The sequence below is a fragment of the Atractosteus spatula genome, chromosome 20, assembly GCF_055471065.1.
Source record: "Atractosteus spatula isolate fAtrSpa1 chromosome 20, fAtrSpa1.hap1, whole genome shotgun sequence".
Lineage (NCBI taxonomy): Eukaryota > Metazoa > Chordata > Actinopteri > Semionotiformes > Lepisosteidae > Atractosteus > Atractosteus spatula.
The window spans coordinates 13,351,592-13,366,672 of record NC_142725.1 but is presented as its reverse complement, the minus strand read 5'-3'; the positions used below and the strand labels follow the sequence as shown (position 1 = coordinate 13,366,672).

Sequence of the window (15,081 nt, the reverse complement as noted above, 5' to 3'; positions counted from 1 at the left end):
GAGTGTAGGTAGGAGTGTGAGAGGAAGGTTTTAAATGCACATAGCTACCCATTGTAAAATACAGAAGAGTTCATGAAAATGGCCCTTTTCAGTTCGTTCTAAGAGATAAAAGTACGATATCTGTTGCATGGCATAAAAGAATTTGTTAAATTCAGTTATGTTATATAAGAAAACTTTATAATGGTCTTAAAGTGATTGCTTTGTGTTACTATGTTATGAGCACTTTCTGGGGAAGTGGGGGTTTGTACTTACATTTCTATTGCTGCTAGTTTAGGTAATGAAAAAAAATTGTAGTAGGATTCAGTAAAAAGAAAATATTCTGCAGCTGAAAGTGAGAGAGTAAAAGCGATATTTGTTTCCCTTTCAGAGAACACCCTCAGGGGTATTCTCTGAGGCTGCAGAAAGTTATCATTATTAAAGCCTTGCTGAAAGTATGTGTTAACCTGGGAATTTTGGAAGAGCATAGCATTTTCCTTCACACTGAGTCTTCTGCTTTGAAACAATGTGAAGGATCACCATGACCGACTGAGCCTGTGCACAACAATGGTGCAGATTGCATGTTACTTCGTGCAGCATGGACTAAGTCTCTTGGAGATAATGCTTCTTTCTGAAGGAGTATTCTCTGTGGCTCCCATCTTCCCTGCCATACTGTTATAATCAGTACAGCCCATAACCTAATGTGTTCAATCCACAAAGGGATGGTGCAGTATGCCCTGTACTCAATTCTGTATTGCTGTTAATATGGGTAATGAAAGGATTACAGTAGGATCCAGTAAAAAGAAAATATTCTGCAACTGAAAGTTTGAGAGTAATAACAGTATGACAGTCTGATCCATTTCTAAGTTTTTCTGTGCAATGTAGAAAGCATTAGAGGCCATATAGATCATATAATTGCACACTTTATTTCATCAGAACTTTGGGACAAGAATAAGATGCAACTGGCTCTCTTTTTGTATTGAAACTAAATGTTATCTTGTATTTGTCTGGGTTCCACCTGCAGTAGAAAGGTAACAACCATTGTGTTTATTATGTGTAATCAGGATCATGCAATTCATGTATGTCAGTATAGATTTGTATTATTAATATTCCTGTGTATTTAGATTATATATATAGCCAGCAGCTACATCACCCTGCAACTCAGAACTAACAACCCACTGAAACTCACCAGGTGTGAGTCTGGCCATTACCTGGATGGGAGACCTCCTGGGAAAGCTAAGGTTGCTGCTGGGAGAGGTGTTAGTGGGATCAGTGGGGGGCTTAGGTTTGTGTGGGTCCTAATGCCCCAGTATAGTGATTGGTAATATGGCGCCGTCCTTCGGATGAGATGTAAAACCAAGGTCCTGACTCATTAAAAATCCCAGGGCGTTTCTCGAAAAGAGTAGGGGTGTTACCCCAGTGTCCTGGCCAGTTTTCCCCCTGGTCCTTACCATTCATGGCCTCCTAAAAAAATCTTTATCTTTCAAAATGGCTTCATTATTCCATTCTCCTCCCCACTGATAGCTGATGTGTGGTGAGCGTACTGGTGCACTATGGCTGCCGTCACATCATCCAGGTGGAGCTACACATTGGTGGTGGTGGAGGGGAGTGCCCATTACCTATCAAGCACTTTGAGTGGATTGTTCAGAAAAACACTACGTAAGGGTAAATTATTATTTGTTTAAAACACAAAACCATCTTTAAAAGCATCCCAAGTGCAGTTAATTACAGGGTCCACATGAGGGAGCTCTTGTTTTTTTCAGCACTTGAGAGAATGAAATAAAGTACTTTGAGCAAACAACCTTACCATCATCTCTGCAGGGTGTACTGGATATGATGAATGAACGAAGTGAATCAAACTTGTAAACTTGTCGAGATAAGTCACATTACATAATTATTTCAATATGCCGCTTGAACACAAATCAGAATTTTAATCAGGGAAAATACAGAATGATATTTTTTTTTAGCTTCAGGGTTTCTTTTTAGCCGCAAAAATGAGAAGCACAACAGATGCTTTGTTTCCATTTGTGCATTCTTCATCAGTTCATTAAGATGAAATGTCTGGAGGTAGTTGATCACAATGCATTTATCTGTACCTCTCCAACCCAATCTTATGTAGGTGTAGAGCAGCCTCTATGCAATTAGCATTGCTTGACATTGGAGTACATCGTACACATTTCCTGTTGTTCTCATCAGTGCATTCATCCATCCATCCATCCATCCATTTTTCATCCCTGCAAGCAACAGGAACAAGGCAGGATACACCCGGGCTATGTGGATAGGACACTAGTCCATCGCAGGGCAGACAGACACAAACACAGACACGTGCACACTCACAACAGTTTTTCCAGAAGCCAATTAATCTACCAGTATGTCTTTAGACTGTGGGAGGAAACTGTAGCCTCCTGAGGAAATTCACACAAATATGAGGAGAACATACTAACTCCACACAGATTGCACCCCAGGTCTGGGACTGAACCCAGGGTCCCAGCAAGACAACAAAACTGTGTCTGTGCATGTTCTTCCAAATGTACAGTACATCTTTTGGATATCCACATTACATGTGTGTGGTTTGAATTACTATTAATATGAGAAGGAAATTGAATGACCCTTTCATCTGTTTGTCAGGTGCTGCTATTAATGAGGGAACATCACCACAATGTAAATAACTATTTTATATTCATCTTCTAAATCTAAAAATACTAAAAAAATATTTCCTTTGGTTTTATTTTCGTCTAATGTGGAATGTAATTTCAAAGGAATATAAAATGGTAAATAAAAATGGAATGTGAGCCAACTGAAATTTCCCCAGTAATGAAGGAATGTAAACATACAGTATGTGAATTCATATCACCTGCAACCAGATACCTGCCAATATACTTCTACTGTCCAGATTCAGATTCCCATAACTGTCCTCCTTTGAGGAAGCATATTAAAACACTGGAAAACTGGAGCAAAATAATTGAGTTGTATTTTTAACTGAAACGGTTAATTGGGTTTTCAGTTGGCTGATCAGTAAAATCGAAGGAGGCACAGAGTTATTGAAACCAGTGTGCTGCTTTTCTCTCTTCCTGAGCTGTGCAGCAGTGTGCCACTGTATGGTATCTGCTCCAGTATCAGGTGTGCCACTTAAAAGCCTGCTCCTGAAAATCTCCGGGGAAGGACTTTTCCTCACTCTGTGCTGAGTGGAGGAAGGAAACTGGGGAAGGAACCCCTGATGGCCGGTCTCAGTGTCCCAATGGGGGCAGGTCCAGACATGCCTTAGCTGGCAGAGTTGAACCTGCCCTGGCAATTGGCTGAAAACTCGCAGGTCTGCGCTGCGTGTGGCTCCCCCTCCAGGCTGGGGAAAGCATTGCACTGAAACGGCTATGTGAGACGCGATGGGATGAAAACTCCATATTCATGTAAGATGAGGGTTGCTCTTCTAAAATAACGTGCATAGGAATGTGTTTTTTTTTATTATGATTATTGTGAAAAATTACATTTTAATTATGTAATCTGAAAGGTTGAGTTTAGATTTCTACCTGCTTTAAAATGCAAAACCATTTATGTCTGTTGTAGCATTATGGTAGAAATTAGTATTACTCATGAGCACAAGAAATCTCCTTTTTTATTTTCCTGGCACTTAGAAAACTTCGAGCAAGTATTGCTTGCCAGTTGTGAACGCCTGCAGTGAGACTCCTGTCTGTCTGCTTCTTGCAGAGTGATCTACCCTTCGGTGGATTACGCCCTAGCCAAGATGGCTCAGTCTTCATCCACTGACGAGGGGACCACCTTCGAGCACCTCTGGAGCACCTTGTGAGTTCACACTCCCTCATTACTCTAATGCGAGTTCCAGCAGTCAGGCGTCAGAAGTGCTGGTGAAATACCTCAAGCTCAGCGTAGCATGACATATACTTCCCTCTGCTTAAAAAGTGTTGGGGGACTCGTCCCTGAAACCCAATCTAGGTGTCTCTTGAGTCCCTTTTTTTAGTTTTGGTTGCAACTGTTTTTCTCTCTTTCACATCCCAACCGTAACAAGTAATGTCCCAGTATGACCGTGTTCTACAGGTGGGTTATGTTATTGAAGGTTTAGTAGTTTTTATTCAATTGTATGAAATTATTTTACAATTTCGCAAATACCCCAGTGCCTATGGCTTTGGAATTTTTCTGACTGCTGCAAATTCCAAAACCCTTGACTCATTTAGATTACATTCCTGTACCCAAATGCGATTTTTGATCTAATTTAAAGGTGATATTTTGTTTTTTCAGCCTATGTTTTACAGCAGCATAACTCCTTTATGCATTTTAAGCAAACATTATTAATTGCCCTCTGGGTATAGGGTTTTTAATCATTATCAACCATAATTATTATTTTAAATATTATAGTTATTACACACCACACACTACTCCATTCTGTTGAAAACTATTTTGTCACAATGTCTCATTCAACAACTGGTGAAAACAAAGACGAGGCCATAAATTCGTGTTAGCTGGCAAACTGCAGGACTGACAAGCTATTTAAACTTGTTCTGAGGTTTGTGATCAGTGTCATCTGTAAACTGTGCTTGAGGGGTTGAAGAGACCCAACAAACACCACTCAGTGGATGTGATGATACGTGTAAAGCAGCTCGCCTTGTTTCTAAATTAGCATATTTTTTGTGTTTTTATCTGAGAATGAGAATAGACCAAAGGTAAGATGAAAAGGGATGTCACTTGCCAAAACATAAGCACAGAAAACGTGGAAGATTATGTATAGTGTCCCACCTCCACCTCCATGGAGTGTCTCTCCAGAAGGCTGTGTGGACATTACTGGTATATTCTTTGCCATCGCTTTGTGTGATACTCGTTTCATCACAGCTCCATTCTAATGCAGTAGTGCCTATTTCCAGAAGTTCATTCCTAACACCCCTGGTCTTGAGCTACAAGCACATACAGTACTTACTGAGCCCTTAGCAGTGATCTTTTTACTTTGGCGTCTCCTTTGATTGTTACTCCTTTTGGAACTCAATTTAATAAATGCTGTATTACGTTATTGTTCTTTTCTGGTTCATAAAAATGAAGGAAAAAAACATTTAATACCCTTAAGGAAAGTTGCCACCACATGAAGTTGGAGTTGCGGCTCATTGTCAGCCCTCAGATCAAACTCAAACAAGCCCTGTCCATCTGGCGGTTTTATGTAATTTTCAACAAAGACTGCAGTGGGTCTCCTTGATCTGAACTAACTCCATACACAATGTCTTAGTCATCATGGCACAATGATAATCCATAATGAGTATTGCAGATATTTTAGGCAATTGAGTTGTAATTGCAGCATCTCCTTTGAAGGAAAATTGTGGGATGTATTTCTCCTCATCAATCGACTCTTTACAGCAGTTTCTTGTTTGAGTGCTCAATCATGCTGGATGTTCAGATTTCAATATGAATTTTTGGAAATGTTTGAATTTTTGAATGTATTTTAAACATGAAGCAACATAACATTAGTGAAGACATCCAAAATCTCCTGTTGTTCTTCTCTCAGGGAGCCAGACAGTACTTACTTTGATCTTCCACAAAACAGCCACTCTGGCAGCAATGAAGCTTCTACCAGTTTGCCTACAGACCGAGCGGAAATCTGCATGGACGTCTTTCACATGAGGGACATGAATGAGACTGTCATGGTAAGACATAAACACGCTGCGTGTTGAGAGACTCTCTACGTTGTTGAGATCCATCTCAAATTGAATCTTAAACATCGGTTTAGCATTTCACATTTGCTGTTGGAAAAATTTATCTTTTTAAAAAGAAAAGGGACAGTTTTTTTCATGGACAGGCACAATTCTGTGGACCGATTTTGTAGTACAAAAGTAGCATTTCAGAGAGGAAGAAATGGTTAATGATGGGTCAGAGACAACTGACAATGATTCGATTGGATTTGATTGGTACGGTATACTGTACGTGGTGTTTTGCTAAATCATAGCTATAACACTTCTTGTTGGCTGTTCCTGGTCTTGGGTTGTTGACAAGTCTCATCAAGGTTGTTCATTTCTAATATTTGATTTAACCAGATCAGTGAATTGAGATTGCCAACCTTCAAAATACCCAATTCTAGTTGAAATACACAAATAATCATACAGGGCAAAAATAGTGCCATTTTGAGTACGTAGTACAACAGCAGTGTGCTTTCCAGGATTTGAACATGCAACCTCTTAGTCCAAAGCCCTAATCACTACTCTACCCTGCTGTCACAAATTATACAAGCAATGCATTGGCTTGGAATTTAACCCCTGCCTCCCACATAGCTTGAGAGGATTCTACCACTGAAGAAACAATGAGAAGAAATAACTAAAGATTTCTAGATCATAACTACCAATTTACACTCGTACCCACAAGACAGTCTATTAATAGCAAAGTTCTTAGAAGAGTAGAAAACACTTGTGGGGGCTTTGAGTAAACTGTGGAGGCTCATAATATATATAATATAAATGCTGCATATCACAAATGAAACCCACATCATTCACAAATGAAAAACCTCATTCTGCTACAGTTTTTGGTCATAATCTGTTACCATTCTTAGATGTACTCAGACATATAAAGCAATAGAAATCTTCCGATTTTAAGACATTGTTGTGTTTGCTCAAAGTGGTTCATTTACAAAAAGAATCTTAAGAAAGTGTACCAAACCTTTTTGTTTTTCTTACAAATGTTAATGTTGACCAGTCATTGTTTTAAGAGTTCTGTTAAAAATAACACACTTTATATAATAAATGTAAGTAATTTAAAATGTTACAGAATTATATTAAAAAAAAGAACTTTGGAGAGCATTTGAATTATAATTATATCAGATTTAGAAAGATCAGTTCTATAATTCCAGCATAACTGCTCCAGGCCATCTTGAACATTTTCCCTTTTGATAAAGAGAGATTCCCACTCCTTTTCCCTCTCTTCCAAGACCTTTTCCCTCCTTGCTGTTGCAAACATGGTGTTGAATGAGTTGCTGTGGGATTTAATGGAAGGTTAACACCTTAATTAGAGCCCAAGCCAAGCCTGCAACATGAGATCATGCTGCTCTTCCATCTGTAGACCAGTAGACTCGGGTGACTTTGAAGTGTTTCTGTATGACACAAGCCAAGGGGGTTGATTTCTGCACTCAAAACTACCAGTTTATTTAGAGAAACATAAATGACATAATACATAATAGTTAAGAATTGCAAATGATTAGAAATTGAAAGCAAAACAGTCTAGATCCAGTGAGACTCTTAGACACAATTTCTGAATTTATGTTTTCTTCCTTTAAATAATTGTTTGTTTAATTCCAGTGGGGCAAAACTAAAGCTAATTTCCAGTGACATATTTAATGCCCTTTTTTATACTAATGCAGAATTAAAACAAAAATCATCTTAAAATATGCATCAGTAGCTCATTGGGCACATCCATGATGTTTACATTTTAATTCAGAAACACAGTTTCAATATGAGATTTTTTCAAAAATCTGTGTCTTTAGTGTTTAGCATTTGAGTTGTTTAAATTGCAAAATTAGTTTATTAAGAATCTGCATAACTAGCCATTTCACTTACAGTCCTGTCTTCATAAGGAAGATCTCGTGGTTATCATCGACCTGATTTCAAGGTAGCCCGTTTGTCTTCAGGAATGATCAGCAAATTAAATGATCTGATTTAATAATTAGAAGACTAATCCCTAGAAACTAGGAACCCCACTTTGTGAGCTACTGGAAGGCACTGTGTCTCCATACTAGTCCAGAACCATCAAATCCATCAGCATATAATTGTTTTGAGACTGCAGTAGTTACTGCACAGGACGTTTCTGGAAGAAACAACCTATGTATCAGCAGACAGAGTGTAACACCCTGCAGGAAAATAATTTGCATGCTCTGAGTCCTTTCAAGGTTAACATTGAGAGCTGAGAGATGAAATCATCATCTTCTGTTGAGCAGAGAACTGTTGAAGTGGTATCTGAGAGAAAGGTGTCGTTTTTTATTTGCAAATGAATGCTGCTTTGCTGTAGACACACCTGGTGAAAGCCGATGTAAATGTAGACATCATGGAAAGTTGTTAACTGTTGTGTTCCTCAAACCAACAGGTGGAAGTGTGTTGATGTGGAGAGGAATCTCCTTTAAGTTATAAACACTTTCAGTGCAAATTGCGGATAGCCTTAATGCTTATTGATACATTGATGAAGTCTTTGTGCCAATGTTGGTCTGTTCCAGCCAATCTGGAATGGCAATGCAAGATCACACAGGCCTAGGACTATAGTGACATACCTTCAAGAAAAAAATGTTGAGGTCCTGTCGTAGTTAGCTCTTTCTTGTGATCTAAAAACATGTTGTTGTTTAAGGAGCTCTACATGGTTGTCAAACTAAAAATGATAATGTTACAGTGTGTTGCATTTCATCCTGAAAACTTTTTTGATGTGGGGTTTTGTTCACATTTTCCATCATTGGGCTTCATTGGGCTTCATATCTATATTTTAAATATTTCATTAATCCATTAGACCTGATTGTTGTGTTTCTTCTGTGTCAGTATCTAATCTTTATGTTGTCAGGTATTGGTTTTAAATTTTAATACATTTTCTATCTTAGTTGTAAAAACAAAGGGTTGACTCCTTTGAATTTCAGACTCATGTTTGGTGTCTCCTATCAACACAGTAGAAGAACAGTTGTCAGAGACTAGATTTGATCTCCTCGACTGCTTAGTATGTGCTGATGCTGTTTTCATGTAGAACAAGAAGACTGCTAAAGCATATTGTGAATCCATTCTTAATCCACCAAGAGGTGTGATTTCTTCCTTCTCCTCCATCGTTCTCTTCCATCATACAGTACCTCTAGTGGGATTGTATCTTGTAGTTGCATTATAGCCTGAATGACAGGTAAATAGGAAGCGTATTGCTGTGCTGATGATCTTATGTGCTTGAGGTCACTTCCAGATTAGGAGAAATTAATAGACTGCAATTATTAACCTTTTATGGAAAAGAAAACCTCTCAGGGCAGTGACAAGGTGACAGCCTTCCATTAGGTATGTTTTTCTTTTAGGATCAGGCAGTTTAAGACTAAGAGAGTAAAAAAAAATTAAATATATTTATATATCTATACAAAATTTTAGATAAATTATATTGCTGATCCTATACATTAATCTCAACGTATATCTGAAGCATCCACACAGATTCCTTATTCTCCTATAAACTGCAACATTAAAATAGTTTACATAGCAAAATCTTCATGTACTTGCATAGAAGCTAAATTCATCTGAAAGGTATGAAAACATCAGTCACACTAAAATGCAGATACTCAGCTGTTATGAAAGCCGAATTCTGTTAATTGCACCCAACACGCTGGATAAGACAACAAAGTAGATATTTTTTAAATAAAAGATAAATAAGTTTTATTTCAAACATACTGTTTCCAATCAAGAGTCAGGCAGAGTAAAAACTACAGTACATTCTTGTGCGCTCAAATCTGTTTTCTCACGTTTATTCTTAAAAAGACTTGATCACAGACCTTTAATTAAAAAAAGGAACCCAGTCCCACCTTTTTATCTGCAAACTGGTACAGCCCAATACATCAGTGGGCAAGCCTGGGCCTGCCTTGAAGGTTAATGAATAGTCATGAGACAAAAAGGGGGAGGTCCCAGATTTGTTGTTAGATGCAAGCCAGTTGAGAGGGCCAAGGGAGATGGGGAAAGTTGAAAAAGCGATCAAGCCCTTCAAATACATCCATCACATCCCAAAACAGACCTGTTGCCTTTATTGTCCCTCCAGGAATGGCTGCCCAGGGCTCAAATCAGCAGATTTAATGTGCTAGCTGTCTCTGTCTGACCGTCCAGCCACATGACGGGTGTGATGGGACAATTCCCCATCGCACCCAAATTGTGGGAAAATTAAAATGTTGTACATTAGCGATCCGGCGCAGCGCTATAGTACGGTAGGTGGCTGGGACTTTCTTTCGTGGGCTTGTGCAGGACTTTTAAGAACTTGCTTTTTCCAGTAGCTAGACTTGACATGAAGTAAAACATTTATTTTCGTGAACATACAGTATCTGTTGTGTGCTGTTGAAGGCAATTGCTGTTCATAGTCTTCTCAAAATGCTAAGTGAGATCATTTTTTATTAGTTTATCTGAGTCTTGTTCAAGCACAGTAACATGCAGAATCAATGATGTGATGCCACTAACATTTAGTGGTTCTTAGGCGATTGCTGAATTCTGTACCAGTACGGGTGGTGTTTTCCAGGCTGTGCATGTCTGGTATCGCACAGGTACCTCCAGTGAGGCAGTGAGACATTGAGCAGGATAATGATTTCAGAGGTAACTGCATGTCAGGGCTCCAATACACTAGCATTGGTCACCTGTTGTCTTGCATCACATTGCTTGTGCTGATTTGTCAAGTGCTCTGTTAGTCTTTAGCTCTTCATTTTGAAGGCATTTCATGGTGTAGTGTGCAAAGTCTTTCTTTGCAACATGGTGCAGTAAAAAGTAGCGAGACTTTTTGACCAGTTAAAAAGCTGATCAAATACAAGTACATAAAAATTGTAAGGAATTACCTTGACATTGTAATGGATTTTTTAAATGAATAATTTAAGATATAATTAAAGTAAATATGCAGATATTAATCCAGCTCAGAAGGAAATGCTGCCTTTTTGGATCGTTCTGACAGTTTACGATTTTAGCACTTTGTGTCCTTGGCATCAGAGCATATTTCATATTATTTTAAATTCTGAATAATTTTCTGCAGATTGTTTTTAAATTTCGTGTCTTATCCCCTTCCCTTTTATTCCTTTTGTCTTATTAATGACACACAGGCTTTATACAGTTGATGTTTGATTTTTGTAATGTTGTTTTGCACATCTACTTCTGTGTTATGCTTCACTTGACTTTATCTGGGTCTTCTGTTTACTTAATTGTAAAAAAATTGTAATGAACTACCAAAATGACAGTGCAGTGTTTTGGTTTCTATTATGTATTTTTAGTTTAAAAAACATTTACTCTAAAACTAATAAATGGGATTGTTCATGATATTTATTGCCTTGGAATGGACTGGCATGCTGTCCAGGATATATCTTTCTTTGCACCCATTGCTTGCCAAGATAGGCTTTGCCTCTCCTGCGATCCTCTATTCAGTAAAGTGGTTAGAAGATGGATGGATTAGAAATAAATATTGCAGTTGTGTATTCCAAAAGGATTTCAGTAATACAGTGCACAATTCCCCATACATCATTGAAAATATCCGACAGTTTATACTGCCCTCATACCTTACCATATTATTATGAAATGTCAGTAATTCCTTCCGTAAAAAATGTGTAGATAACGCATACAGCATCTGAAAACGTCAGTAAACATAATGACAGAACGTGCTGCTGTGCTTGATTGACCTACAGTAGCCCTATTACACAATGCATCAAGAGTTTCCTCACACTGAATTTACACTGCTTTGTCCTACCAGTTCCTAACACTTATTCATGTAAGAGAACATAATTTTAATTGGTTTCTGCTTCAGTGCAAAGGTGCATGCAATTAGAAAAGCACAAATATTTCCATTCAAGAACTTCATTCATATCTAAAACCAAATAATCTCCTTGTGTAATGTGAAGTGTACTCCCAACAGACATCCAGTACTGAAAGAAATGGTGTAACATAAAGTTCACAGATTCTTTTGTGTAATTTAGGCTTTTTCTTTCAAAACATTTTTCATTTTATTATCTACCCTAGGGGTGCTGATGCAGCTCTACCATGTTATGCAGAACTGCCCCAGCCCTTCAAGTCAGAATAAGCATTTTCAGTACTGCTGTGTCATACAGTTTTAGTGCAACCTGTTGTAATCATGCAATACATCGTAGAGCTTAGGCTGTGCACATAAAATGTATTTTAAGCCTTATAACATATAACACAAATGTATAACATACATTTCCATTACATTAATTTTTCATGCCACTCTATTCTGCCCTGGTGGCTATTGGATTGCAAGCTGTTAATAAACAGAATAAAGAATAAAGCAGATTTATCATCTTTGTATGAATTTTCAGTCATGCATGTATACCATTTCTAAATATTCCATCAGTTTTGCAGTACCTAATTTGGTACGTTATATGTCTTCTTTATAATTTTGGTAGCTGTTCAACAAGCTACCACAAGTTTATAATGTCAGAGAGCAGCACATCAGACACTGATTCAAAGATCTCATTTAAATCTTAGTCAGATCATATCTGAGAGCCAACTTATTTCTACCCTCTCCTTTTGAAAGCTGCCCAGCTGTGTATTCTTATATGTCATCTCTCCTATTTTTTGTAACAAAGGACATTTGAACCAATTTTACGTGAAGTTATAGATGCTGAGAGACATTAAAAATCCAACAAATGCTACTGGTTCCAGTACTCATTTGGTCAGTTTTGATCCCTGTCAGTATATTTACAAAACTCCACAACTGATTAGGATTTTTCCATGTTAAATGACTTCTGCCAGGTTATGTCCCTTTAAAGATCCATGTGGAAGAGTACATAGGCTTGACATTTTTTGTGATAAGTACCTGGATAAAGACTAACATATAATAATACACACCTCTCATGAAAATGTTAGGTATTTTTTAATATTTATTTCTGTACATTATTTGTAGCCTTGCTTAGCAAGTTGGTACAATATAGAAAATCTATGGTTTGAGGGACAATTGTAGAGAACTTCAAAATCTCTCCCAGTGTAATTCTCCTATTTTAACACCAGAGGGAGCACTTTTGACATTTTACAGTGTACTTGATCTGTGACAATCTGATATACTGAGAAGCAATAAAAAAGCAACAAATTTTAATCTGTATATTATAATTGAAAGGAATTATTTTGCATTTTATTAATATGTTAATAGATACAAAGCTCAGCTTACACTTTATAATGTTGTATACAACTGTACTGAATGAAATAAAATAACATTACACACCTGCAAAACTAAGAGAACTGAAAACGAGTGCTCTTTTATGTTAAAGAAAGGGTGCTTCCTTACCTAGATTGCAGGCACTGGATTCATACGCACCTGTTGAACAGTTCTTAAAACTATGGATAGAAAGAGGAATTTAGTTTTCTCTGTGGATAATGTCTGGTTTGAGGCATTCAGTCAGGTGTGTGTGGAGAGGCATTGATAAAGCAAGGGTAAGGTTCAGCTGTGAAGTGCTGGAACAGGCACAAGAAGGTGTATAAGGTCGGATGCACAGACACAGACACACACTCTAGGGTCAGTTTTCTCAGAAAATTAACCTACCAATATGTCTTTGGACTGTGGAAGGAAACTGGAGCACCTGGAGGAAACCCACGCTAATGCAGGAAGAACATATAAACTCCATGCAGATAGTACCCCAGCTCTGGACTGAACCCAGGGTCCCAGCGCTGTAAATCAGCAATGTTAACCACTGCTCCCCCTTGCATTTGGTCATTTTATCACTGATTTGATTATTTGTATTCAAAGGAGGAGGTTATTTAGGTTTCATGTAAATATGATCCTTTTCAGCTGGGAAGTATTTCTGCATTTTAGAACTCATTAATGAGTAGCGCAGGCGTACCTACAAGGCCTCATTTGCATTTTATCTTTTAAAATGCAAAACTGGCATTCAGGTGAGTAATTTTTGGAGGTAGGCAGGAGCATTTTGGCAAGAACAGTTGTAAAATGATCGTGCAGGCAAAGCCTTGTATGCTAAGAACTATAGAGGTTTAGCCATATACTGGGGGGTAACTTTTTTTAATCCGTAGGAGTAAAATGATAAATAAAGGCTTATCTGAAAATTTATGGTACCGATACACACTGTGTTAGCAATTCTGTTAAAACTTGTCTGGGAACATGTCAGGGCCCAAAAGTGTTTCCATGCGTCTATCTAAATGTGTGTGGTTAGCTTTGTAAGTGCGTTCCTGGGATTAACTGGTCCAAATTATCCAGGAATGATAGTGTCAACACCTCCCCCACCTTTCATGGAAACTCCCTAAAAGTATAAAACTGGGATCACAATACTCTTTTGAGGTGCTTTTGTTTCAGGATTCAGCTCGGTGAGTGGTTATGTGTCCTGACCTTTGAAAATTCTCAATATCCAGATCACCTTTACATGCACCTCTGCAACATTGAACCAAATCAAGTCTGGTGTTTCCTAGAAGATGTGTGCAGCTCTTACAGTATATGTTTCTTTCCTTATACTTTGCTTCCTTGTCAAAATCAGGTTGCTGACTAAGGATTATTTTTAAATTAAACCTTTATTCAACCAGAGAAGTCAATTGAGAAATGATGAGACATAGAACAACCACCTGAAGAGCTCCCATTTATACAGCAGGTATCTTAGTCACTTATTGGGGTGATTTATGAGTATATTAGGGTTTTCCAGCAGCTATATCATCCTGCAAGTCACAACTGGCAACGCGCTGAAGCTGAGCAGTTGTCAGCCTGGCCAGTACCTGGATGGGAGACTCCCGAGAAAGCTAAGGTTGCTGCTGGAAGAGGTGTTAGTGGGATCAGTAAGGGGTGCTCACCCTGCAGTCTGTATGGGTCATAATGGCCCAGTATAGTGACGGGGACACTATACTATAAAAAGGCTCCGTCCTTCTGATGGGACATAAAACCGAGGTCCTGACTCTTTGTGTTCATTAAAAATCCCTGGCCAAATTCCCCCCTGGATTGATACCAATCAGTAGGGTCTCCTGCTAATCCCCATTTATGCATTGGCTTCATCACTCTATTCTCCTCCGCACTGCTAGCTGATGTGTTGTGAGCTTACTGCACATTGGTGGTGGTGGAGGGCAGTCCCCATTATATATAAGCACTCTGCGTGGAGTGTCTAGAAAAGCGCTATAGAACTGTAAGGAATTATTATAATACCAGCAACAGCTGGGATTTGAACCCGCAGACCTCAGAGCCCTAGACACTGCTCCACAATGCTGCCACGAGGAATCAACGTTTTGGTGACCCTAATCAAAGGAAAAAATTTTTTGGAATAATTTAGAAAATAATTAGCAACTCAGTGAACAAGTTCCAAACTGAATGACATGTTTTATCAGTAATTCTGTTACACAACATCGTCTTCACATGGTCAGATTTGCCTGGTGCCTCTCTGCCACTGTTTGAGGGATTCCACAGATCTGTCGGAATTGGATTTGCTCCATAGCAAAAGCCCCAGTC

The 15,081-nt window shown here is 38.4% G+C and overlaps 1 protein-coding gene across 1 annotated transcript in view; it reads left to right on the top strand.

Moving 5' to 3' along the window:
- The first annotated feature begins 3,685 nt into the window (after nucleotides 1-3,685).
- tp73 (tumor protein p73) overlaps nucleotides 3,686-15,081 on the top strand; it is a 42,689-nt gene continuing 31,293 nt past the window's right edge. Inside the window, exons 1-2 of the mRNA XM_088938249.1 lie at nucleotides 3,686-3,774; nucleotides 5,477-5,615. Coding sequence (XP_088794375.1) covers nucleotides 3,716-3,774; nucleotides 5,477-5,615 — 198 coding nt within the window. The 5' untranslated portion in view covers nucleotides 3,686-3,715. The remainder of the gene's footprint in view (nucleotides 3,775-5,476; nucleotides 5,616-15,081) is intronic.